Genomic DNA, 26,209 nt, shown 5'->3' on the forward strand with positions numbered 1-26,209 from the left:
TACTTCTTAAAGGAATGTTTATTCAAGTTACGCCGCTTTTTTCTCCGTCAACAAGGGTAACGATTTCAAATGTACTGCTGTTTATTCCAAATGAGCTATTGGAGCGCGAGCTATTACGCTTTGGGAAGTTCGCCAGTTCAATTAAGGTTGTCCCGTTGGGTTGCAAGCACCCGGCTTTGAAACAGGTTATGTCATTTTGACGACAGGTGTTTATGTTATTGGACTCACCACAACAGACTTCGGAGTATGACAACAGATTGTATGTGGCTTATGCTAGTACGGGTAGTCAATGGTGTTTTGAGTGTGGGAAATTTGGTCATAAGTGACATGTTTGCCCGAAAGGGAGAAGGTAGAGGGAGAGGCGCAGGTGGTCATTGTAATGCCTGGGCCCACTGATGTAGGGAGAGGTGGGCCAACAGTGGTAGAGCAGCCACAAGCACCTGTTGCTGAGGAACAAGTTATCCGTGTTGAGGGCACGGAGTTGCAACTTGTATTAGAGGGAAATGTTATGCAGCAGAAAAGTATTGTTGTAGAAGGTAAGGATGTATCTGAAGAGCCAGTTCCTCAGACTGGTGAGCAACTGCCCAGTACGAGTACTGGGGTAAAGGAGGGGGTTCATGTGGAGCTAGGCTCCCAGGTAGTGGAGGAGGTGCCCAGTACGAGTGCTGGGGTAAAGGAGGGGGTTCATGTGGAGCTAGGCTCCCAGGTAGTGGAGGAGATGCCCACTACGAGTGCTGGGGTTCATGTGGAGCTCGGCTCCCAGGTAGTGGAGGAGATGCCCACTATGAGTAATGAGGTTCAGGTGGGGCTAGTCTCCCAGGTAGTGGAGGAGATGCCCACTATGAGTAATGAGGTTCAGGTGGGGCTAGTCTCCCAGGTAGTGGAGGAGATGCCCACTACGAGTGCTGGGGTTCATGTGGAGCTCGGCTCCCAGGTAGTGGAGGAGATGCCCACTATGAGTAATGAGGTTCAGGTGGGGCTAGTCTCCCAGGTAGTGGAGGAGATGCCCACTACGAGTGCTGGGGTTCATGTGGAGCTCGGCTCCCAGGTAGTGGAGGAGATGCCCACTATGAGTAATGAGGTTCAGGTGGGGCTAGGCTCCCAGGTAGTGGAGGAGATGCCCACTATGAGTAATGAGGTTCAGGTGGGGCTAGTCTCCCAGGTAGTGGAGGAGATGCCTGGTACGAGTGATGGCGTGGGGAGTGTTGAAAGGGATGTGGTAGAGGGGAGTCAGTTGTCTGTGGCCTCAGCTGAGGAGGATCAGGAAATGTGGATATCTCTTTTGATATGATAGCAGCTGGTGAGGACTCAATTTATGATCTAGAGGAGGTAAATGGGTTTCTGGATCAGACTTTGGGGAAATCTGTCAAATTGGCAGATTATTTTGATGTTGATAAATGTGTGAGTTCAGCTGTGATGTTACAGAAGACGGTGGGGTTAGACCAGTTGAGTGAGAAGAAGTTAAAGAGACTATCAAGGCCCTTGAACAGGACATCAAGTCTATTGAATTGAAGTTGCTCACTCAGAATGACCCTGGACTAGTCATGAACTTACAGGACAAGAGACATGAACTGAGGTTGTTTCTACATGAATGAGTGAAGGGTGCCTTGATTAGGTCTCGTTTCGCTTCCCTCAAGGATATGGATGCTCCTAGCGCTTAAAAAAAACCTAGGACAGTCAACATTGCAACGTAAACAGATGGTCTGCCTTCGTCTCCCTGATGGGAAGGTGACCACGGATGACAGTGAAATGCGTCAACATGCAGTGGATTTCTACTCAGCCCTCTATAAGGCAGAGGATTGTGACTCTCTGTGTACTGAACAGTTGTTACACAGTCTTCCTCAATTGGGACCTGAGCAGAGAGTCGCATTGGACTCTGACATTACATTGCAACAGCTGTCTACAGTAGTTATGCAGCTCTCAACAGGCTGAGCCCCTGGCATCGATAGTTTACCATCTGAGTTTTATAAGCACCTTTGGGGGACTATTGGGGAGGATTTTTATGAAGTGGTGTGTGAATCTTTTCATGAGGGTTCTCTTCCTGTATCCTGTCAACGTGCGGTGCTTTCACTGTTGCCAAAAAAGGGGGATTTGGCTCTCATAAAAAATTGGAGACCTGTTGCTTTGCTGTGCGCTGAATACAAAATTGTTTCTAAATGTCTCTCATACAGGTTGAAAGAGTATCTGGGATTGTTGGTCCACAAGGACCAGTCCTACTGTGTACCTGATCGCTCTATTGTTGACAATTTGTTTCTGATAAGAGATGTTTTAGACATTTGTAAACTGTCTGATGTAAATGTGAGATTACTTTCTTTGGATCAGGAGAAGGCTTTTGATCGTGTGGACTACCAGTACTTGTTTAAAACAATGAAAGCCTTTGGGTATGGGGATGTTTTTTTTGTCTTGGATGAATTTACTGTATGCTGGGGCCTCGTGTATGGTGAAGGTGGGTGGTGGTTTGAGTTGCCACATCCCTGTCCACAGGGGCATCAGGCAGGGATGCCCAATTTCAGGGCAGTTATATAGTCTGGCGATTGAACCAATACTTTGTTTTTTAAGAGCGAAGCTTACTGGTTTCTCTGTGCCAGGTGTAATGAAGGGTCCCACAATAGCACTGTCTGCGTATGCAATGATGTGATAGTTTTTATTACAGGGGGTGAGGATGTTAAGGTTCTCTCAAACGCTTTAAAGGTGTATGAGGTGGCCTCCTCAGCTAGAGTCAATTGGGGAAAGAGTGAAGCGCTGTGGGCAGGTCAGTTTCAGACGGGGTCCGTTCCACGGTTACCAGGGGGGCTTCAGACGGGATCCGCTCCACAGTTACCAGTGGGGCAGAGATGGGATGAAGGCTTTGGGGGTTTTCTAGGCTCCGATGTCTTTCAGAAAAATAACTGGGAGGGTGTAGTGGAGAAAGTGTGTGCCAGACTGTCAAGATGGAAATGGGTGCTGCCCCAGCTGTCTTATAGGGGAAGGGTCCTGGTAGCCAATAATCTTGCTGCCTCTACCCTGTGGCACAGACTAATGATTTTGCAGCCACCAAAGTGTCTGATACAAGAGCTTCAGAGGACCCTTGTCAATTTCTTCTGGTCTGCAATACACTGGATTAAAGCTGCAGCCCTGTACCTGCCACTGCACGCGGGTGGGCAAGGCCTGGTGGACATTTCCTCTAGAATCATGGCTTTCCGGCTTCAAGCAGCCCAGAGATTGTTGTAAAGCTGGAAGGGGGTGATTTGCCTGGCCTGACTCCATTTTATGAGTCTGTTATGCAGGCTTGGAGAGTCCTTGTCAAGTCCCGGAAGAGCCTCTTTTTCACAACACTGCCATCCAGTCCCGTGTTCTGGGTTCAGCTAGCCTACGTTCATGCCTGTTAGTCGTGGGGTGTACCAAGCTGGGTCATCTGATGCGGAGCAGGAGCAGATCGTTGGAGGAGCTGGGAGAAAGAGCGGGATCCGATCATCTCGCCTACTGAGGAAGGTCGTCATTGAGGTCTGCGACTCCTTGCCAGTGCTTCTTCTGCAGTATGAGACAGACACTTCCAATTCTTATCGGTGGAGCTATAGCCACCAACACGCATCTGGTACACCTGGACCCTGCTGTTGGGGAGGGGTGTCCATTCTGTGCTGAGTCTGAAACTCTGGCACATCTGTTTTTACTGTGTCCCAGGTTGGTCGGGATGATTGACCTGATCACTAATTGGTTCTCAACATTGGGAGAGGTTCTCTCTTCCCAACTGTATATATTTGGGCCAAAGTACAGGTTCAGTCAAAAGGGTGTAGTTGTGTTGCTTAATTTGTGTTAGGGGCAGCAAAATTAGTGATATGTAAGACCCGAAAGAACAGTATTCGGGGACAGGGGTCTGTGGATGTGGTGGGAATGCTGGAGGGAATGTTGGCATCGAGACTAAGGGTTGAGTTTGCCTATTTTAAACTTGTCAACAATATTGGTCTGTTTTTGAGTATATGGGGTATTCAGAGGCTGTTGTGTTTAGTTACTGTGGAGGAGGAATTGGAGTTGTGTTTTTAATTGATGTGTAACATGTGGTTTTGTATGAGTATTTATTGTGTGGTGGGCCCCCAGACCCAATAAAGATGATTTAAAACTCAAACTCTCTCTATCTCAGTCTCTCAATGTCTCTCTGTCTCTCTGTCTCTCTCTCTCTTTGCCTCAGTCTCTCAATCTCTCTCTGTCTCTCTCTCTCTTCGCCTCAGTCTCTCAATGTCTCTCGCTCTCTCTCTCGCTCTCTCAGCCTCAGTCTCTCAATGTCTCAATCTCTCTCTCTCGGTCTCTCAATGTCTCTCTCTCAGTCTCTCTCTCTCTCATTCTCAGTCTCTCAATTTCTCTCTGTCCCAGTCTCTCAATGTCTCTCTCTCTCATTCTCCAATATTCTCTCTGTTTCTCTCTCTCTCTCAGCCTCAGTCTCTCAATGTCTCTCTCTCAATCTCTCTCTCTCTGTCTCTCAATGTCTCTCTCTCAGTCTCTCTCTCTCTCATTCTCAGTCTCTCAATTTCTCTCTGTCCCAGTCTCTCAATGTCTCTCTCTCTCATTCTCCAATATTCTCTCTGTTTCTCTCTCTCTCTCAGCCTCAGTCTCTCAATGTCTCTCTCTCAATCTCTCTGTCCCAGTCTCTCAATGTCTCTCTCTCAGTCTCTCAATGTCTCTCTCTCAATCTCTCTGTCCCAGTCTCTCAATGTCTCTCTCTCAGTCTCTCTCTCTCTCAGTCTCAGTCTCTCAATGTCTCTCTGTCCCAGTCTCTCAATGTCTCTCTCTCTCATTCTCCAATATTCTCTCTGTTTCTCTCAAATTCAAATGGCTTTAAAAGGCATGAAACGTATTACCACATACATTGCAAAAGCTGACATATATATACATCATATCAATGATGCCGCACACTGTTGATGATAATAATACAAATAATAATACTCAATGAGTAGTAACAATTAACATGACAAGAAGTATGAAGTAAGAAATTAATAAGGCCAATAAATAAATAGTGAGAAAGACACATGTAGCAAAGTTGTCTGTGGCCATCCCTGCAAGTGTGGCGAGAAGCTACATACACTATATATACAAAAGTATGTGGACACAACTTCAAATTAGTGGATTCGGCTATTTCAGCCACAACCGTTGCTGACAGGTCTATAAAATCGAGCACAAAGCCACGCAATCTCCATAGGAAATATTGGCAGTAGAATGGCCTTGCTGAAAAGGTCAGTGACTTTCAACATGGCACTGTCATAGGATGTCACCTTTTCAAAAAGTCAGTTAGTCAAATTTCTGCCCTGCTAGACCTGCCCTGGTCAAATGTAAGTGCTGTTATTATGAAGTGGAAATGTCTAGGACCGCAAAGTTAAAGGCCACACAAGCACACAGAACGGGACCGCCGAGTGCTGAAAATCGTCTGTCCTCGGTTGCAACATTCACTACCGAGTTCCAAATTGCAATGTCAGCACAAGAACTGTTCGTCAGAGCTTCATGAAATGGGTTTCCAAGGCCTAGCAGCCGCACACAAGCCAAAGATCACCATGAGCAATTCCAAACATCGTCTGGAGTGGTGTAAAGCTGGAAATACGTTCTTTGGAGTGATGAATCACACTTCACCGTCTGGCAGTGATGGATGAACCTCGGTTTGGCAGAGAACGCTACCTGGCCCAATGCAAAGTGCCAACTGTAAAGTTTGATGGTTCAGGGAAATCTTAACGCTACAGCATACAATTCTAGACATTCTAGACATTCTAGACAATTCTGTGCTTCCAACTTCGTGGTAACAGTTTGTGGAAGGCCCTTTCCTGTTTCAGCATGACAATGCCCCTGTGCACAAAGCGAGGCCCATACAGACATGGTTTGTTGAGATCGGTGTGGAAGAACTTGACTGGCCTGCACAGAGCCCTGACCTCAACCCCATCGAACACCTGTGGGATGAATTGGAACTCCGACTGCGAGCCAGGCCTAATCCCCAAACATCTGTGCTTGACCTCACTAATGCTCTTGTGGCTGAATGTTCTAACATCTAGTGGAAAGCCTTCCCAAAAGAGTGGCGGCTGTCATAGTAGCAAAGGGGGGACCAACTCCATATTAATGCCCATGATTTTGGAATGAGATGTTTGATGAGCAGGTGTCCACATACCTTTGGTTATGTAGTGTATTTTGCAGCTAATATGGCGGAAAGGGTTTTTTCTCCTGATACATACTGAATTTTCTCCTTTTCTGTCTTGGTTTCAAAATCTGTGCATTGTTTTTCAGTTTTGGGAAAGAAAATGGTATAGTTCCCATAGTGTAGGAGAAAATGCACCGTTGACCCTCGCCGAAGGTTCCGGACTCTCGACCTCTCTGAGGGCAGAGTGAGCACAACCTGTCCTCTCTGGGTAGCCAGATTTGTCTGTGACAGCCGGTTTCTATGGCCAGGCTGTTCTCACTTAGTCTCTTTCCATCGCTCTCCCTCCATCTCTCTCCATCTCTCTCTCAAACACAACATGAACTGCTGCCTGCCTTTATATTGAAACTGTTGCTCTATCAGCAACTCTCTCTCTCACACACACAAACTGACTTGGGACGTTCTGGTTATGTGCATGCTAGGGGATGTGTGTGTGTTCGCGTGAGTGCGAGCATGTAGTTATTGTATATAAGTGAATGAGGATAATGCAGTGGGATAGTGTTTAACCATTTGACATGTACGAACACACGGGTGTGATCATTCTAAAGTGGTCCCTGCATTGTACCCTCAATCCGCTGTGATTAGAACACTTATTTAGAACGTCCAGTTAGGATTGACGCAACAGTTAGCGTTTGAGCTGGCCAGTCTTCACAACGTTATGTCGTCCATGTGAAAGGCTAACACAATTCTCATCCAAAGCGTAAAATGTCAGCTACATTAGTTGTAGCGCTAACTGAGGAAAGAGTGACCTAACACAAGCAGTCATATTTAGCTAACTCTCAACTGACAGAAACCGTAATTAGCTAATAGAAATGACTATTTACAATTCATCGTATCACGGGTGACCTCACCAGTGATCTAAATAATTGAATAAAACGCGATGGGTATTTTGTGCGGGCCGCCATATTTGTTTTATCATGTCAACCAAAGATAAGATGTTGCAAGATGAGTTGGGTCTGTTTGCAGTATGCATGTTGAATGGGGTGTGTCGTTTACCATCATTCACTTCCTGAAGTTTACTCAAAAGACGATTGAACCATCCCTTCACTTCATTTTGTTCTAGCATCTTTGGTCTGGCAGACATTTACGTGACAACCGGAATGCATTTTATGATGTCAACAAACATGGCGCCACGCTGAACACTGCCTGGACTGCCAAGGAAGGCTCCTGTCATGGAGTGGGACTGGACGCCGTGTCTGGACTGGGCATCTGTGCAGAGTAGAGCTCCTGCCATGGAGCGGGACTGGACGCCGTGTCTGGACTGGGCATCGGCGCAGAGTAGAGCTCCTGCCATGGAGCGGGACTGGACGCCGTGTCTGGACTGGGCATCTGTGCAGAGTAGAGCTCCTGCCCTGCCGTGTCTGGACTGGGCATCGGCGCAGAGGGAGCTCCTGCCATGGAGCGGGACTGGACGCCGTGTCTGGACTGGGCATCGGCGCAGAGGAGAGCTCCTGCCATGGAGCGGGACTGGACGCCGTGTCTGGACTGGGCATCGGCGCAGAGTAGAGCTCCTGCCATGGAGCGGGACTGGACGCCGTGTCTGGACTGGGCATCGGCGCAGAGGAGAGCTCCTGCCATGGAGCGGGACTGGACGCCGTGTCTGGACTGGGCATCGGCGCAGAGGAGAGCTCCTGCCATGGAGCGGGACTGGACGCCGTGTCTGGACTGGGCATCGGCGCAGAGGAGAGCTCCTGCCATGGAGCGGGCTGGGACTGTCTGGACTGGGCCGTGTCTGGACTGGGCATCTGGACTGGGCATCGGCGCAGAGTAGAGCTCCTGCCATGGAGCGGGACTGGGGACGCCGCCATGTCTGGACTGGGCATCTGGCGCAGAGGAGAGCTCCTGCCATGGAGTGTGATTGGATGCCGTGTCTGGACTGGGCATCGGCGCAGAGGAGAGCTCCTGCCATGGAGCGGGACTGGACGCCGTGTCTGGACTGGGCATCGGCGCAGAGGAGAGCTCCTGCCATGGAGCGGGACTGGACGCCGTGTCTGGACTGGGCATCTGTGCAGAGGAGAGCTCCTGCCATGGAGTGTGATTGGATGCCGTGTCTGGACTGGGCATCGGCGCAGAGGAGAGCTCCTGCCATGGAGCGGGACTGGACGCCGTGTCTGGACTGGGCATCTGTGCAGAGTAGAGCTCCTGCCATGGAGCGGGACTGGACGCCGTGTCTGGACTGGGCATCGGCGCAGAGTAGAGCTCCTGCCATGGAGCGGGACTGGACGCCGTGTCTGGACTGGGCATCGGCGCAGAGGAGAGCTCCTGCCATGGAGCTGGACTCTGGACGCCGTGTTTGGAAGCTTCGGACCGTTGACCCTCGCCGAAGGTTCCGGACCATTGACCGTCTCAGGTGATTCCGGGCCGTGGACCGTCTCAGGAGGTTCCGGGCCGTGGACCGTCTCAGGAGGTTCCGGGCCGTGGACCGTCTCAGGAGGTTCCGGGCCGTGGACCGTCTCAGGAGGTTCCGGGCCGTGGACCGTCTCAGGAGTTTCCGGGCCGTGGACCGTCTCAGGAGTTTCCGGGCCGTGGACCGTCTCAGGACGTTCTGGGCCGTGGACTGTCTCAGGAGGTTGCGGAACGTGGACCATCTCTGGAGGTTCCGGAATGTGGACCGTCGTTGGAGGATCCTGACTGTGGACCGTCGTTGGAGGTTCCGGACTGTGGACTGTCGCCGGAAGCTCTGGACTGGGAACGGTCGCTGGAAGCTCTGGACTGGGAACCGTCGCCGGAAGCTCTGGAATGGGAACCGTCGCCGGAAGCTCTGGACTGGGAACTGTCGCCGAAAGCTCTGGACTGGGAACCGTCGCCGGAAGCTCTGGACTGGGGATCGTCGCCGGAGGCTCTGGACTGGGAACCTTCGCCGAAAGCTGTGGACTGGGAACCGTCGCCGGAAGCTCTGGACTGGGAACAAGGAGGCCTGATGCGTGGGGCCGGTACAGGTGGCACCGGACTGGTGACACGCACATCAGAGCGAGTGCAGGGAGGAGGAACAGGACATACAGGACTGGGGAGGCGCACTGGAAGCTTGATACATGGGGCCAGTACAGGTGGCACCGGACTGGTGACACGCACCTCAGGGCGAGTGCGGGGAGAAGGAACAGGACGCACTGGGCTGTGAAGGAGCACCGGAAACCTGGTGCGTATAGCCTGCATAAAGTTTACCGGTTCGATGACACACTTCACACGACAAGTGCGAGGAGCTAGCACAGGACGCACTGGGCTGTGGAGGCGCCCTGGAGACCTGACGTGTAGAGCCGGCACAAATTGTACCGGAACGATGTCACACTTCGCATGGTAAGTGCGAGGAGCTAGCACAGGACATACTGGGTTGTGGAGGCGTACATCTGGGCGAGTGCGAGGAGCAGGCAAAGGACGTACCGGACTGGGGAAGCGCACTGGAGGCCTGATGCGTGGGACCGGCACAGATTGCACCGGACTGGTAACGTGCTCCTCCAAACGCATACTCCTCGCCAACTCCATTCTCCGGCATCCCTCCTCGCACTGTTCTATTGAATCCCAGGTGGGCTGTGGCACTCTCCCTGGGTCGACCAACCACCTCTCTACCTCCTCCCATGTTGTCACTGGTTCACACCTCGGCTCTGCCGACCACCCCGTGTGCCCCCCCCAAAAATGTTTTTCGGGCAGTCTTTTGGGCTTTCCTTGTGGCCGCGAACCACGCGTCGTTGCTGTTCTCCCTTCTCTCCTTGCGTCCTCTGTGACTCCTAGCCAAGGAAGTATCTCCTGTCCTTCCATTATTTCCTCCCAGGTACAACTTATTTTCCCCATCGTTGCCCGCTGCTTGGTCCTTGACTGGTGGGATATTCTGTCACGATCGTTGGAATCATACTCGGACCAATGTGCAGCGTGATCTGGGCTCCACATCTTTTATTTAAAGTAAGTGAACCACAACAACGAAACAATAAAGAAATAAACGAAACGTGACGAAAATGGTGTGCTAACATGCAACTACACATAAACAATATCCCACAAACACAGGTGAAAAAAAAAGGCTACCTAAATATAATACCCAATTAGAGACAACGATTACCAGCTGCCTCTAATTGGGATTCATACAAAATCACCAACATAGAAAAACAAAACTAGAACCCCACATAGAAACAATAAACTAGACTAACCCCCAGTCACGCCCTGACCTACTGTACCATAGAATGCTCTCTATGGTCAGGACGTGACACTTACTTTGATAGGAACGCACACATGTCCAAAGTTATTATTTATAGTGAAGGCAATGTGGACGCCAGCTGGAAAATGTGCCAGGGAGGAAAACGTTTGTGCTTGGGCTCTCAACGAAGAGAGAAATTTGTCTGGCTCAGTAATGTCTCAAACAGAAACGGTCCGCAACAGTGAAATGGGCGGAACACACCTCAATTCAAACAGTTGTTAGAAAATAAAAACAACTTGTTAAAAAATAATTTGAAATTGACAAGTTGCTCTATAGCCAATAGATCATTAGCAGGCAGCGTACCTTGGTCTGAGGTCAGTGTGGGTGAACTGTTCTGTTGTGTAACAATCCCATTTTGGAAACGTAAGTGCATTCTGACACCACGCTCATAAAAAAGACTGGCCACTGGTGAGGTCACTGCTTTCCTTTCTCCTCCAAACAGATGGAACTAACACACAATGACCTGCTTTCTTAATAGCACTGACTGGGGACATTCACACACACACACGCACTCACGCATGAAGGCAGGCAGGCAAGCTTGCAGTCCGACGCACACCGCCAGATGCCCAGCCCCAGTTCAGGTTTATTTGAGATTTATGTTCTCCATTAAAATACATAGCTAATATAAAACCACTGAAGAATTGTGGTGTTATAGCAATTATGATGTATGGGAAAGAATGCCCTAATCTAATATCTTAAACCTCTGGAAATAGAATGCCTACATGCAAAACCTTAATATCCAATAATGATGCAAGCAGGTCCCATTATAATGAGATAACAACTTTGTGCTATGGTCAAACCGGTCATCTGTTTTCACAGATTTTATGTAAGAGGAGGGAGGAGGAGGGCAAGGTAAGAGGAGATATGTGAGCGTGTGCAACACTGAAAGTGTCCTCCCTGCAACACGGAAACACACTCACACCTGGAGCGACACGCCCCCACGACACACCCAAAACTCTGCACACACGTCACAAAAGCCTGCCACCATGACTCTGATTTAGATAGTAATATAAGTATAGTGTGTCCTCCGAAGGAAAGCCCTACTTTAGCTCTGGGGAAGAAAGCAAAGAGAGAGGTAGGGAGAGCAGAGAGAAGAGGGAGCAAGTAGAGATAGAGGCAGGTAGATAAAGAAAGTTTGAGAGAGAGAGAGAGAGAGAGAGAGAGAGAGAGAGAGAGAGAGAGAGAGAGAGAGAGAGAGAGAATGAAAGAAAGATTGAGAGAGAGAGAGAGAGAGAACGGTAGAGAGAGAGAGAGAGAGAGAGAGAGCAGAGAGAAGTGACACACAGGGTTTTGACAGATCAATAGCATTTCCTACTAACCTTCCATGGCGTATTTCATGTCCAGGGCAAACAGGTTCCATATGAACTCAGCACTGACCTTCCCCATATTCAGCTCTTGGGGAAATCTGTGGGAGGAATTACAATGGATCCACATCACACTCATTTCCTCATAATCACAAGCTTGACTGGACACTCAGACTGCCTGTTTCTGTCTCGAATAGCACCCCAATCCCTAGCTCTGGTCAGAAGGAGTGTGGAAGTGGGTTGGACAGAAAATAGGGTGTCACTGGAGATTTGGGATAAATTGGTTGAATCTCAGAGGAAGAATTCAACTGAAGATCTAATAACCCCAGAGAGAGAGAGAGAGAGAGAGAGAGAGAGAGAAACCCAGATAGAGGGAGGGTGTTATATGTGAGAGGTGGAGAAAGGGAGACAGGGAGGTAGAGAGGGAAAAATAGATAGATAAAGGTAGAGAGATAAAGAGAGATAGATAAAGAGAGAGATAGATAAAGGTAGAGAGATAAAGAGAGAGATAGATAAAGGTAGATAGGTAGAGAGATAGATAAAGAGAGATAGACAAAGATAGATAGATAAAAGTAGATAGAGAGATAGATTAAGAGAGATAGATAAAGAGAGAGATAGATAAAGGTATTTAGGTAGATAGATAGAGAGATAGATAAAGAGAGATAAATAAAGGTAGATAGATAGAGAGAGACATATAAAGGTAGCTCGATAGATAAAGAGAGATAGATAAAGAGAGATAGATAGTAGATAGATAAAGACGTTCTACTGTAATAGTAAAGGTGTAAACTTGGCAGTAGAAAAGCTTAACAGTATATTTGACCTCTCAGCTTCCCTATCAAATCTAAAAATCTCAAATAGAAAACCGAAGAAAATTAACAATAATGACAAATGGTTTGATGAAGAATGCAAAAATCTAAGAAAGAAATTGAGAAACCTGTCCAAATAAAAACACAGAGACCCAGAAAAGTCTACACCTTCACTATGGTGAATCACTAAAACAATACAGAAATACACTACGGAAAAAGAAGTTACAGCATGTCAGAAATCAGCTCAATGTAATTGAAGAATCCATAGACTCTAACCACTTCTGGGAAAATTGGAAAACACTAAACAAACAACAACACAAATAATTATCTATTCAAAATGGAGATGTATGGGTAAACCACTTCTCCAATCTTTTTGGCTCTGTAACAAAGAATAAAGAGCAAAAACATATACATGATCAAATACAGATCTTAGAATCAACTATTAAAGACTGCCAGAACCCACTGGATTCCCCAATTACATTGAATGAGTTACAGGACAAAATAAAAACCCTCCAACCCAAAAAGGCCTGTGGTGTTGATGGTATCCTCAATGAAATGATCAAATACACAGACAACAAATTCCAATTGGCTATACTAAAACTCTTTAACATCATCCTTAGCTCTGGCATCTTCCCCAATATTTGGAACCAAGGACTGATCACCCCAATCCACAAAAGCGGAGACAAATTTGACCCCAATAACTACCGTGGAATATGCGTCAACAGTAACCTTGGGAAAATCCTCTGCATTATCATTAACAGCAGACTCGTACATTTCCTCAATGAAAACAACGTACTGAGCAAATGTCAAATTGGCTTTTTACCAAATTACCGTACAACAGACCATGTATTCACCCTAATTGACAACCAAACAAACCAAAACAAAGGTAAAATCTTCTCATGCTTTGTTGATTTCGAAAAAGCCTTCGACTCAATTTGGCATGAGGGTCTGCTATACAAACTGATGGAAAGTGGTGTTGGGGGTAAAACATACGACATTATAAAATCCATGTACACAAACAACAAGTGTGCGGTTAAAATTGGCAAAAAACACACACATTTCTTCACACAGGGTCATGGGGTGAGACAGGGATGCAGCTTAAGCCCCACCCTCTTCAACATATATATCAACGAATTGGCAATGTCTGCTGTTTGCTGATGATCTGGGGCTTCTGTCACCAACCAAGGAGGGCCTACAGCAGCACCTAGATCTTATGCACAGATTCTGTCAGACCTGGGCCCTGACAGTAATTGGAAAGAATTAACAAAAAAACAGTGCAAACTAGAATGCTATTTGGCCCTAAACAGAGAGTACTCAGTGGCAGAAAACCTGTCCACTGTGACTGACCCAAAATTAAGGAAAGCTTTGACTATGTATAGACTCAGTGAGCATAGCCTTGCTATTGAGAAAGGCCGCCGTAGGCAGACCTGGCTCTCAAGAGAAGACAGGCTATGTGCACACTGCCCACAAAATGAGGTGGAAACTGAGCTGCACTTCCTAACCTCCTGTCCAACGTATGACCATATTAGAGAGACATATTTACCTCAGATTACACAGATTCACAAAGAATTCGAAAACAAATCCAATTTTGATAAACTCCCATATCTACTGGGTGAAATTCCACAGTGTGCCATCACAGCAGCAAGATTTGTGACCTGTTGCCACGAGAAAAGGGCAACCAGTGAAGAACAAACACCATTGTAAATACAACCCATATTTATGCTTATTTATTTTCCCTTGTGTTATTTTACTCATTTGTACAACACTATATATATATATATATATATATATATATATATATATATATATATATATATATATATATATATATATATGTATAATATGACATTTGTAATGTCTTTATTGTTTTGAAATTTCTGTATGTGTAATGTTTACTGTTCATTTTTATTGTTTATTTCACTTTTGTATATTATCTACCTCACTTGCTTTGGCAATGTTAACACATGTTTCCCATGCCAATAAAGCCCATTGAATTGAATTGAATTAAAGAGAGATAGATAAAGGTAGTGAGGAAAACAGAGAGTGATGGGGAAGTGAAGAAAGAGAAAGAAGAGCGGGAGAGAGATAGGAAGAGGCGTGTGCAGATAAATTGTTATTTTGTATATTATAGATTTCCAGTCAGCCCTTAATTGTGAAAAGTCACAGGGATAATTATCCAGCGATGGAATGACAGGAATTACGTTAAAGGCTTTTTGCGCAGATAAGGTCAATTTCCCTCTCAATGTGTTACTTTCCCTAATATAGCTCTCACACACAAAAACAAGCATGCATTCGCTAACACGCAAACACACGCAAACACACACACACACACACACACACACACACACACACACACACACACACACACACAAACACACGCACACACACACTTTCTCCATCTCTCTCTTGCTTTCCCTCTCTCACTGATTTCTGTTGCTTATTCACTAGCCGTTTATGCCCTCAGCTATCCCAGAGCCATTATCTCAAAATAGATCCATCACTGTGTGTGTGTGTGTGTCAATGTTGTACATACTGGTTGATGACAGGGGTGTAGGCGGTGCGATCCTCGTCGATCACAGACACCATGAGAGTGATGAGCTTGGGCCAGAAGTCCAGGTTCTTTATAGACGGACCCTGCTCCTCCCGGGGAAGATTCTGCTTACGGGCCTGTAGGGGGATAGAAGAAGAGGGGGTGGAGAGAGAGAGACAGAGAGAAGCAGAGATGAAGGTTGTGGTGGAGCTCAGTAATCCCAGACAGACAGACAGACAGACAGTAGACTTTTACAGAGAGCAGAGAGTTTTGCATGGCAAGCTAAGCCTGCAGCTCATGTTTATTCAAGACATGGCCTGACATCTCAGATTGACACCTCAGCCCATCTCCTCCCAGAGTGTGTGTGTGCAGGTTGATGATGGCATGCGTGCACACCCTGATATGTTCACCCGAGTTCCTACCCTGACCTGGACCTGCTGTTTCAACTCTCTCTCCACCCCTCTCTCTTTCTCCCTCTCCCTCTCTCTCTCTTTCTCCCTCTCCCCCTCTCTCTCTCCACCCCTCTCTCTCTCCACCCCTCTCTCTTTCTCCCTCTACCGCTCTCTCTCCACCCCTCTCTCTCTCTCTCTCTACCTCTATACCCCCCTCTCGCTCTCTCTCTCTCTCTCCACCCCTCTATCTCTCTCTCTCTCTCTCTCTACCTTTCTCTCTCTCAGAGGACCTGAGCATGCCCCAGGACTACCTGACATGATGACTCCTTGCTGTCACCAGTCCACCTGACCGTGCTGCTGCTCCAGTTTCGACTGTTCTGCCTTATTATTATTCGACCATGCTGGTCATTTATGAACATTTGAACATCTTAGCCATGTTCTGTTATAATCTCCACCCGGCACAGCCAGAAGAGGACTGGCCACCCCACATAGCCTGGTTCCTCTATAGGTTTCTTCCTAGGTTTTGGCCTTTCTAGGGAGTTTTCTTCTACACCTGCATTGCTTGCTGTTTGGGGTTTTAGGCTGGGTTTCTGTACAGCACTTTGAGATATCAGCTGATGTACCAAGGGCTATATAAATACATTTGATTTGATTTGATTTACTTCTCTACCCCTCTCTCTACCTCTACCTCTCTCTCTCTACCCCTCTCTCTCTACCTCTCTCTCTCTCTCTCCACTCCTCTCTCTCTCTCTACCTCTCTACCTCCCCCTCTCTCTCTCTCTCTCTACCCCTCTATCTCTCTCTCTCTCTACCTCTCTACCCCTCTCTCTCTCTACCTCTCTCTACCTCTCTACCCCCCTCTCTCTCTACTTCTCTACCTCTCTCTCTCTACCTCTCTCTCTCTCTCTACCTCTCTACCCCCTCTCTCTCTCTCTACTTCTCTACCTCTCTCTCTCTCTACCTCTCTCTACCTCTCTCTCTCTACCTCTCTCTCTCTCTACCTCTCTCTCTCTCTACCTCTCTCTCTCTCTACCTCTCTCTCTTTCTCTCTCTCTCTACCCCTCTCTCTCTCTCTCCCTCCACCCATCTCTCTCTCTCTCTAGCTCACTCTCTCTCTCTCTCTCTCTCTCTCTCTCTCTACCTCTCTCTCTCTACCTCTCTCTCTCTCTACCTCTGAATGCTCAGCTATGAAAAGGTTCCTGCTTTTCTAGACAGTTTTTCCTAGCCACCGTGTCTCGACATCCGCATTGCTTGCTCCCTGAGATTTTAGGCTGGGTTTCTGTGAAAGCACAAATGGCGTTATAAATCCCTTTGAAAGATTGATTGATTGATTGATGCATGTGTGTGATTGTGTGCCTGTGTACACCTTTTCTAGAGCAGCGCTACTCTTCTTCCACTGAGGCCGTCTTCTAAAACACTGATTGAACTGAACTGCCTGTTTCTGCTTAATCACTTGTTGTTCGGAGCACCATCTGTTCAACACAGATAGAGATAGAATAGAACCGCATGGGTAAGAGCAGTAGGAGAGTTTTAGCTGTCTGTAGACTAATGCTGGTTTACAGATCTGATTGTCTGTAGACCAGTGCCGGTATATAATCTAATCAAACAATAAGGCCTGGAGGGGGCAGGGGGGTGTATACCACAAACCCAGAGGTGTCTTATTGCTATTTAAATGGATTATCAACGCAATTACAACAGTAAAAACAAATGTTTTGTCATACCCATGGTATATGGTCTGATATTTATTTAACGAGGCAAGTCAGTTAAGAACACATTTTTATTTTCAATGACGCCCTAGGAACAGCTTTCAAGGAAATCAGCATTCAGGGCATGAACCACCACTATACCTGCACGGGTATGTAGACCAGTGCAGGTATATCATCTAGTAGTCTGTAGACTAGTATTGGTATATCATCGAATAGTCTGCAGACTAGTGCTGCTATATCATCTAATAGTCTGTAGACCAGTGCAGGTATATGATCTAATAGTCTGCAGACTAGTGCTGGTATATCATCTAATAGACTGTAGACCAGTGCAGGAATATCATCTAATAGTCTGCAGACTAGTGCTGCTATATCATCTAATAGTCTGTAGACCAGTCCTGGTACAGTATATGAGTTGATAGTTGTCTGTAGACCAGTCCTGGTACAGTATATGAGTTGATAGTTGCCTGTAGACCAGTCCTGGTACAGTATATGAGTTGATAGTTGTCTGTAGACCAGTCCTGGTACAGTATATGATCTGATAGTCGTCTGTAGACCAGTCCTGGTACAGTATATGAGTTGACAGTTGTCTGTAGACCAGTCCTGGTACAGTATATGAGTTGATAGTTGTCTGTAGACCAGTCCTGGTACAGTATATAAGTTGATAGTTGTCTGTAGACCAGTCCTGGTACAGTATATGATCTGATAGTTGTCCGTAGACCAGTCCTGGTACAGTATATGATCTGATAGTTGTCTGTAGACCAGTCCTGGTACAGTATATGATCTGATAGTCGTCTGTAGACCAGTCCTGGTACAGTATATGAGTTGATAGTTGTCTGTAGACCAGTCCTGGTACAGTATATGAGTTGATAGTTGTCTGTAGACCAGTCCTGGTACAGTATATGATCTGATAGTTGTCTGTAGACCAGTCCTGGTACAGTATATGATCTGATAGTTGTCTGTAGACCAGTCCTGGTACAGTATATGATCTGATAGTCGTCTGTAGACCAGTCCTGGTACAGTATATGATCTGATAGTTGTCTGTAGACCAGTCCTGGTACAGTATATGATCTGATAGTTGTCTGTAGACCAGTCCTGGTACAGTATATGATCTGATAGTTGTCTGTAGACCAGTCCTGGTACAGTATATGATCTGATAGTTGTCTGTAGACCAGTCCTGGTATAGTATATGATCTGATAGTTGTCTGTAGACCAGTCCTAGTACAGTATATGAGTTGATAGTTGTCTGTAGACCAGTCCTGGTACAGTATATGATCTGATAGTTGTCTGTAGACCAGTCCTGGTACAGTATATGAGTTGATAGTTGTCTGTAGACCAGTCCTGGTACAGTATATGAGTTGATAGTTGTCTGTAGACCAGTCCTGGTACAGTATATGATCTGATAGTTGTCTGTAGACCAGTCCTGGTACAGTATATGATCTGATAGTCGTCTGTAGACCAGTCCTGGTACAGTATATGAGTTGATAGTTGTCTGTAGACCAGTCCTAGTACAGTATATGATCTGATAGTTGTCTGTAGACCAGTCCTGGTACAGTATATGATCTGATAGTCGTCTGTAGACCAGTCCTGGTACAGTATATGAGTTGATAGTTGTCTGTAGACCAGTCCTGGTACAGTATATGATCTGATAGTTGTCTGTAGACCAGTCCTGGTACAGTATATGATCTGATAGTTGTCTGTAGACCAGTCCTGGTATAGTATATGATCTGATAGTTGTCTGTAGACCAGTCCTGGTACAGTATATGATCTGATAGTTGTCTGTAGACCAGTCCTGGTACAGTATATGAGTTGATAGTTGTCTGTAGACCAGTCCTGGTATAGTATATGATCTGATAGTTATCTGTAGACCAGTCCTGGTACAGTATATAAGTTGATAGTTGTCTGTAGACCAGTCCTGGTACAGTATATGATCTGATAGTTGTCTGTAGACCAGTCCTGGTACAGTATATGAGTTGATAGTTGTCTGTAGACCAGTCCTGGTACAGTATATGATCTGATAGTTGTCTGTAGACCAGTCCTGGTACAGTATATGATCTGATAGTTGTCTGTAGACCAGTCCTGGTATAGTATATGAGTTGATAGTTGTCTGTAGACCAGTCCTGGTACAGTATATGAGTTGATAGTTGTCTGTAGACCAGTCCTGGTACAGTATATGAGTTGATAGTCGTCTGTAGACCAGTCCTGGTACAGTATATGAGTTGATAGTTGTCTGTAGACCAGTCCTGGTATAGTATATGATCTGATAGTTATCTGTAGACCAGTCCTGGTACAGTATATGATCTGATAGTTGTCTGTAGACCAGTCCTGGTACAGTATATGATCTGATAGTTGTCTGTAGACCAGTCCTGGTACAGTATATGAGTTGATAGTTGTCTGTAGACCAGTCCTGGTACAGTATATGATCTGATAGTTGTCTGTAGACCAGTCCTGGTACAGTATATAAGTTGATAGTTGTCTGTAGACCAGTCCTGGTACAGTATATGATCTGATAGTCGTCTGTAGACGAGTCCTGGTATAGTATATGATCTGATAGTTATCTGTAGACCAGTCCTGGTACAGTATATGATCTGATAGTTGTCTGTAGACCAGTCCTGGTACAGTATATAAGTTGATAGTTGTCTGTAGACCAGTCCTGGTACAGTATATGATCTGATAGTCGTCTGTAGACCAGTCCTGGTACAGTATATGATCTGATAGTTGTCTGTAGACCAGTCCTGGTACAGTATATGATCTGATAGTCGTCTGTAGACCAGTCCTGGTACAGTATATGAGTTGATAGTTGTCTGTAGACCAGTCCTGGTACAGTATATGATCTGATAGTTGTCTGTAGACCAGTCCTGGTACAGTATATGATCTGATAGTTGTCTGTAGACCAGTCCTGGTATAGTATATGGTCTGATAGTTGTCTGTAGACCAGTCCTGGTATAGTATATGATCTGATAGTTGTCTGTAGACCAGTCCTGGTACAGTATATGAGTTGATAGTTGTCTGTAGACCAGTCCTGGTACAGTATATAAGTTGATAGTTGTCTGTAGACCAGTCCTGGTACAGTATATGATCTGATAGTTGTCTGTAGACCAGTCCTGGTACAGTATATGATCTGATAGTTGTCTGTAGACCAGTCCTAGTACAGTATATGATCTGATAGTTGTCTGTAGACCAGTCCTGGTACAGTATATGAGTTGATAGTTGTCTGTAGACCAGTCCTGGTACAGTATATGAGTTGATAGTTGTCTGTAGACCAGTCCTAGTACAGTATATGATCTGATAGTTGTCTGTAGACCAGTCCTGGTATAGTATATGATCTGATAGTTGTCTGTAGACCAGTCCTGGTACAGTATATGATCTGATAGTTGTCTGTAGACCAGTCCTGGTACAGTATATGAGTTGATAGTTGTCTGTAGACCAGTCCTGGTACAGTATATGATCTGATAGTTGTCTGTAGACCAGTCCTGGTACAGTATATAAGTTGATAGTTGTCTGTAGACCAGTCCTGGTACAGTATATAAGTTGATAGTTGTCTGTAGACCAGTCCTGGTACAGTATATGATCTGATAGTTGTCTGTAGACCAGTCCTGGTACAGTATATGATCTGATAGTTGTCTGTAGACCAGTCCTAGTACAGTATATGATCTGATAGTCGTCTGTAGACCAGTCCTGGTACAGTATATGATCTGATAGTTGTCTGTAGACCAGTCCTGGTACAGTATATGAGTTGATAGTCGTCTGTAGACCAGTCCTGGTACAGTATATGAGTTGATAGTTGTCTGTAGACCAGTCCTGGTACAGTATATAAGTTGATAGTTGTCTGTAGACCAGTCCTGGTACAGTATATGATCTGATAGTTGTCTGTAGACCAGTCCTGGTACAGTATATGAGTTGATAGTCGTCTGTAGACCAGTCCTGGTACAGTATATGATCTGATAGTTGTCTGTAGACCAGTCCTGGTACAGTATATAAGTTGATAGTTGTCTGTAGACCAGTCCTGGTACAGTATATGATCTGATAGTTGTCTGTAGACCAGTCCTGGTACAGTATATGATCTGATAGTTGTCTGTAGACCAGTCCTGGTATAGTATATGAGTTGATAGTTGTCTGTAGACCAGTCCTGGTACAGTATATGAGTTGATAGTTGTCTGTAGACCAGTCCTGGTACAGTATATGAGTTGATAGTTGTCTGTAGACCAGTCCTGGTACAGTATATGATCTGATAGTTGTCTGTAGACCAGTCCTGGTATAGTATATAAGTTGATAGTTGTCTGTAGACCAGTCCTGGTACAGTATATAAGTTGATAGTTGTCTGTAGACCAGTCCTGGTACAGTATATGATCTGATAGTTGTCTGTAGACCAGTCCTGGTACAGTATATGATCTGATAGTTGTCTGTAGACCAGTCCTGGTACAGTATATGATCTGATAGTTGTCTGTAGACCAGTCCTGGTACAGTAGTATATGATCTGATAGTTGTCTGTAGACCAGTCCTGGTACAGTATATGATCTGATAGTTGTCTGTAGACCAGTCCTGGTACAGTATATGATCTGATAGTTGTCTGTAGACCAGTCCTGGTACAGTATATGATTGATAGTCGTCTGTAGACCAGTCCTGGTACAGTATATGAGTTGATAGTTGTCTGTAGACCAGTCCTGGTACAGTATATAAGTTGATAGTTGTCTGTAGACCAGTCCTGGTACAGTATATGATCTGATAGTTGTCTGTAGACCAGTCCTGGTACAGTATATGAGTTGATAGTCGTCTGTAGACCAGTCCTGGTACAGTATATGATGATCTGATAGTTGTCTGTAGACCAGTCCTGGTACAGTATATAAGTTGATAGTTGTCTGTAGACCAGTCCTGGTACAGTATATGATCTGATAGTTGTCTGTAGACCAGTCCTGGTACAGTATATGATCTGATAGTTGTCTGTAGACCAGTCCTGGTATAGTATATGAGTTGATAGTTGTCTGTAGACCAGTCCTGGTACAGTATATGAGTTGATAGTTGTCTGTAGACCAGTCCTGGTACAGTATATGAGTTGATAGTTGTCTGTAGACCAGTCCTGGTACAGTATATGATCTGATAGTTGTCTGTAGACCAGTCCTGGTATAGTATATAAGTTGATAGTTGTCTGTAGACCAGTCCTGGTACAGTATATAAGTTGATAGTTGTCTGTAGACCAGTCCTGGTACAGTATATGATCTGATAGTTGTCTGTAGACCAGTCCTGGTACAGTATATGATCTGATAGTTGTCTGTAGACCAGTCCTGGTATAGTATATGAGTTGATAGTTGTCTGTAGACCAGTCCTGGTACAGTATATGAGTTGATAGTTGTCTGTAGACCAGTCCTGGTACAGTATATGATCTGATAGTTGTCTGTAGACCAGTCCTGGTACAGTATATGATCTGATAGTCGTCTGTAGACCAGTCCTGGTACAGTATATGATCTGATAGTTGTCTGTAGACCAGTCCTGGTACAGTATATGATCTGATAGTTGTCTGTAGACCAGTCCTGGTACAGTATATGAGTTGATAGTTGTCTGTAGACCAGTCCTGGTACAGTATATGAGTTGATAGTTGTCTGTAGACCAGTCCTGGTACAGTATATGAGTTGATAGTTGTCTGTAGACCAGTCCTGGTACAGTATATGATCTGATAGTTGTCTGTAGACCAGCCCTGGTACAGTATGAGTTGATAGTTGTCTGTAGACCAGTCCTGGTACGGTTTTGAGTTGATAGTTGTCTGTAGACCAGTCCTGGTACAGTATATGATCTGATAGTTGTCTGTAGACCAGCCCTGGTACAGTATGTGAGTTGATAGTTGTCTGTAGACCAGTCCTGGTACAGTATATGATCTGATAGTTGTCTGTAGACCAGTCCTGGTACAGTATATGATCTGATAGTTGTCTGTAGACCAGTCCTGGTACAGTATATGATCTGATAGTTGTCTGTAGACCAGTCCTGGTACAGTATATGATCTGATAGTTGTCTGTAGACCAGTCCTGGTACAGTATATGATCTGATAGTTGTCTGTAGACCAGTCCTGGTACAGTATATGATCTGATAGTTGTCTGTAGACCAGTCCTGGTACAGTATATGATCTGATAGTTGTCTGTAGACCAGTCCTGGTACAGTATATGATCTGATAGTTGTCTGTAGACCAGTCCTGGTATAGTATATGGTCTGATAGTTGTCTGTAGACCAGTCCTGGTACAGTATATGATCTGATAGTTGTCTGTAGACCAGTCCTGGTACAGTATATGATCTGATAGTTGTCTGTAGACCAGTCCTGGTATAGTATATGACCAGTCTGTATAGTTGTCTGTAGACCAGTCCTGGTACAGTATATGATCTGATAGTTGTCTGTAGACCAGTCCTGGTACAGTATATGAGTTGATAGTTGTCTGTAGACCAGTCCTGGTATAGTATATGGTCTGATAGTTGTCTGTAGACCAGTCCTGGTACAGTATATGATCTGATAGTTGTCTGTAGACCAGTCCTGGTACAGTATATGAGTTGATAGTTGTCTGTAGACCAGTCCTGGTACAGTATATAAGTTGATAGTTGTCTGTAGACCAGTCCTGGTACAGTATATGATCTGATATAGACCAGTCCTTGATAGTCTGTTGTCTGTAGACCAGTCCTGGTACAGTATATGATCTGATAGTTGTCCAGTCCTGGTACAGTATATGATCTGATAGTTGTCTGTAGACCAGTCCTGGTACAGTATATGAGTTGATAGTTGTCTGTAGACCAGTCCTAGTACAGTATGTCTGATAGTTGTCTGTAGACCAGTCCTGGTACAGTATATATCTGAGTTGATAGTTGTCTGTAGACCTGTAGACCAGTCCTGGTACAGTATATGAGTTGATAGTTGTCTGTAGACCAGTCCTGGTACAGTATATGATCTGATAGTTGTCTGTAGACCAGTCCTGGTACAGTATATGATCTGATAGTTGTCTGTAGACCAGTCCTGGTACAGTATATGATCTGATAGTTGTCTGTAGACCAGTCCTGGTACAGTATATGAGTTGATAGTTGTCTGTAGACCAGTCCTGGTACAGTATATAAGTTGATAGTTGTCTGTAGACCAGTCCTGGTACAGTATATGATCTGATAGTTGTCTGTAGACCAGTCCTGGTACAGTATATGATCTGATAGTTGTCTGTAGACCAGTCCTGGTACAGTATATGATCTGATAGTTGTCTGTAGACCAGTCCTGGTACAGTATATGAGTTGATAGTTGTCTGTAGACCAGTCCTGGTACAGTATATGAGTTGATAGTTGTCTGTAGACCAGTCCTGGTACAGTATATGATCTGATAGTTGTCTGTAGACCAGTCCTGGTACAGTATATGATCTGATAGTTGTCTGTAGACCAGTCCTGGTACAGTATATGATCTGATAGTTGTCTGTAGACCAGTCCTGGTACAGTATATGATCTGATAGTTGTCTGTAGACCAGTCCTGGTACAGTATATGATCTGATAGTTGTCTGTAGACCAGTCCTGGTACAGTATATGAGTTGATAGTTGTCTGTAGACCAGTCCTGGTACAGTATATGAGTTGATAGTTGTCTGTAGACCAGTCCTGGTACAGTATATGATGATAGTTGTCTGTAGACCAGTGTATATAGTTGTCTGTAGACCAGTCCTGGTACAGTATATGATCTGATAGTTGTCTGTAGACCAGTCCTGGTACAGTATATGTGAGTTGATAGTTGTCTGTAGACCAGTCCTGGTACAGTATATGAGTTGATAGTTGTCTGTAGACCAGTCCTGGTACAGTATATGATCTGATAGTTGTCTGTAGACCAGCCCTGGTACAGTATGTGAGTTGATAGTTGTCTGTAGACCAGTCCTAGTACAGTATATGATCTGATAGTCGTCTGTAGACCAGTCCTGGTACAGTATATGATCTGATAGTTGTCTGTAGACCAGTCCTGGTACAGTATATGAGTTGATAGTCGTCTGTAGACCAGTCCTGGTACAGTATATGAGTTGATAGTTGTCTGTAGACCAGTCCTGGTACAGTATATGAGTTGATAGTTGTCTGTAGACCAGTCCTGGTACAGTATATGATCTGATAGTTGTCTGTAGACCAGTCCTGGTACAGTATATGAGTTGATAGTCGTCTGTAGACCAGTCCTGGTACAGTATATGATCTGATAGTTGTCTGTAGACCAGTCCTGGTACAGTATATAAGTTGATAGTTGTCTGTAGACCAGTCCTGGTACAGTATATGATCTGATAGTTGTCTGTAGACCAGTCCTGGTACAGTATATGATCTGATAGTTGTCTGTAGACCAGTCCTGGTATAGTATATGAGTTGATAGTTGTCTGTAGACCAGTCCTGGTACAGTATATGAGTTGATAGTTGTCTGTAGACCAGTCCTGGTACAGTATATGAGTTGATAGTTGTCTGTAGACCAGTCCTGGTACAGTATATGATCTGATAGTTGTCTGTAGACCAGTCCTGGTATAGTATATAAGTTGATAGTTGTCTGTAGACCAGTCCTGGTACAGTATATAAGTTGATAGTTGTCTGTAGACCAGTCCTGGTACAGTATATGATCTGATAGTTGTCTGTAGACCAGTCCTGGTACAGTATATGATCTGATAGTTGTTGTCTGTAGACCAGTCCTGGTATAGTATATGAGTTGATAGTTGTCTGTAGACCAGTCCTGGTACAGTATATGATCTGATAGTTGTCTGTAGACCAGTCCTGGTACAGTATATGATCTGATAGTTGTCTGTAGACCAGTCCTGGTACAGTATATGAGTTGATAGTCGTCTGTAGACCAGTCCTGGTACAGTATATGAGTTGATAGTTGTCTGTAGACCAGTCCTGGTACAGTATATAAGTTGATAGTTGTCTGTAGACCAGTCCTGGTACAGTATATGATCTGATAGTTGTCTGTAGACCAGTCCTGGTACAGTATATGAGTTGATAGTCGTCTGTAGACCAGTCCTGGTATAGTATAGTCGTCTGTAGACCAGTCCTGTATAGTTGTCTGATGTAGACCAGTCCTGGTACAGTATATAAGTTGATAGTTGTCTGTAGACCAGTCCTGGTACAGTATATGATCTGATAGTTGTCTGTAGACCAGTCCTGGTACAGTATATGATCT

The 26,209-nt window shown here is 45.2% G+C and overlaps 1 protein-coding gene across 1 annotated transcript in view; it reads right to left on the minus strand.

Annotated features, from left to right (window-relative positions):
* Positions 1–26,209, minus strand: part of LOC135556793 (protein unc-13 homolog C-like) — a 197,187-nt gene that overhangs the window by 71,654 nt on the left and 99,324 nt on the right. Inside the window, exons 18-19 of the mRNA XM_064990238.1 lie at positions 14,975–15,108; positions 11,651–11,736 (exon numbers count right to left, since the gene is read on the minus strand). Coding sequence (XP_064846310.1) covers positions 11,651–11,736; positions 14,975–15,108 — 220 coding nt within the window. The remainder of the gene's footprint in view (positions 1–11,650; positions 11,737–14,974; positions 15,109–26,209) is intronic.

Source organism: Oncorhynchus masou, chromosome 2 (assembly GCF_036934945.1).
Source record: "Oncorhynchus masou masou isolate Uvic2021 chromosome 2, UVic_Omas_1.1, whole genome shotgun sequence".
NCBI lineage: Eukaryota > Metazoa > Chordata > Actinopteri > Salmoniformes > Salmonidae > Oncorhynchus > Oncorhynchus masou.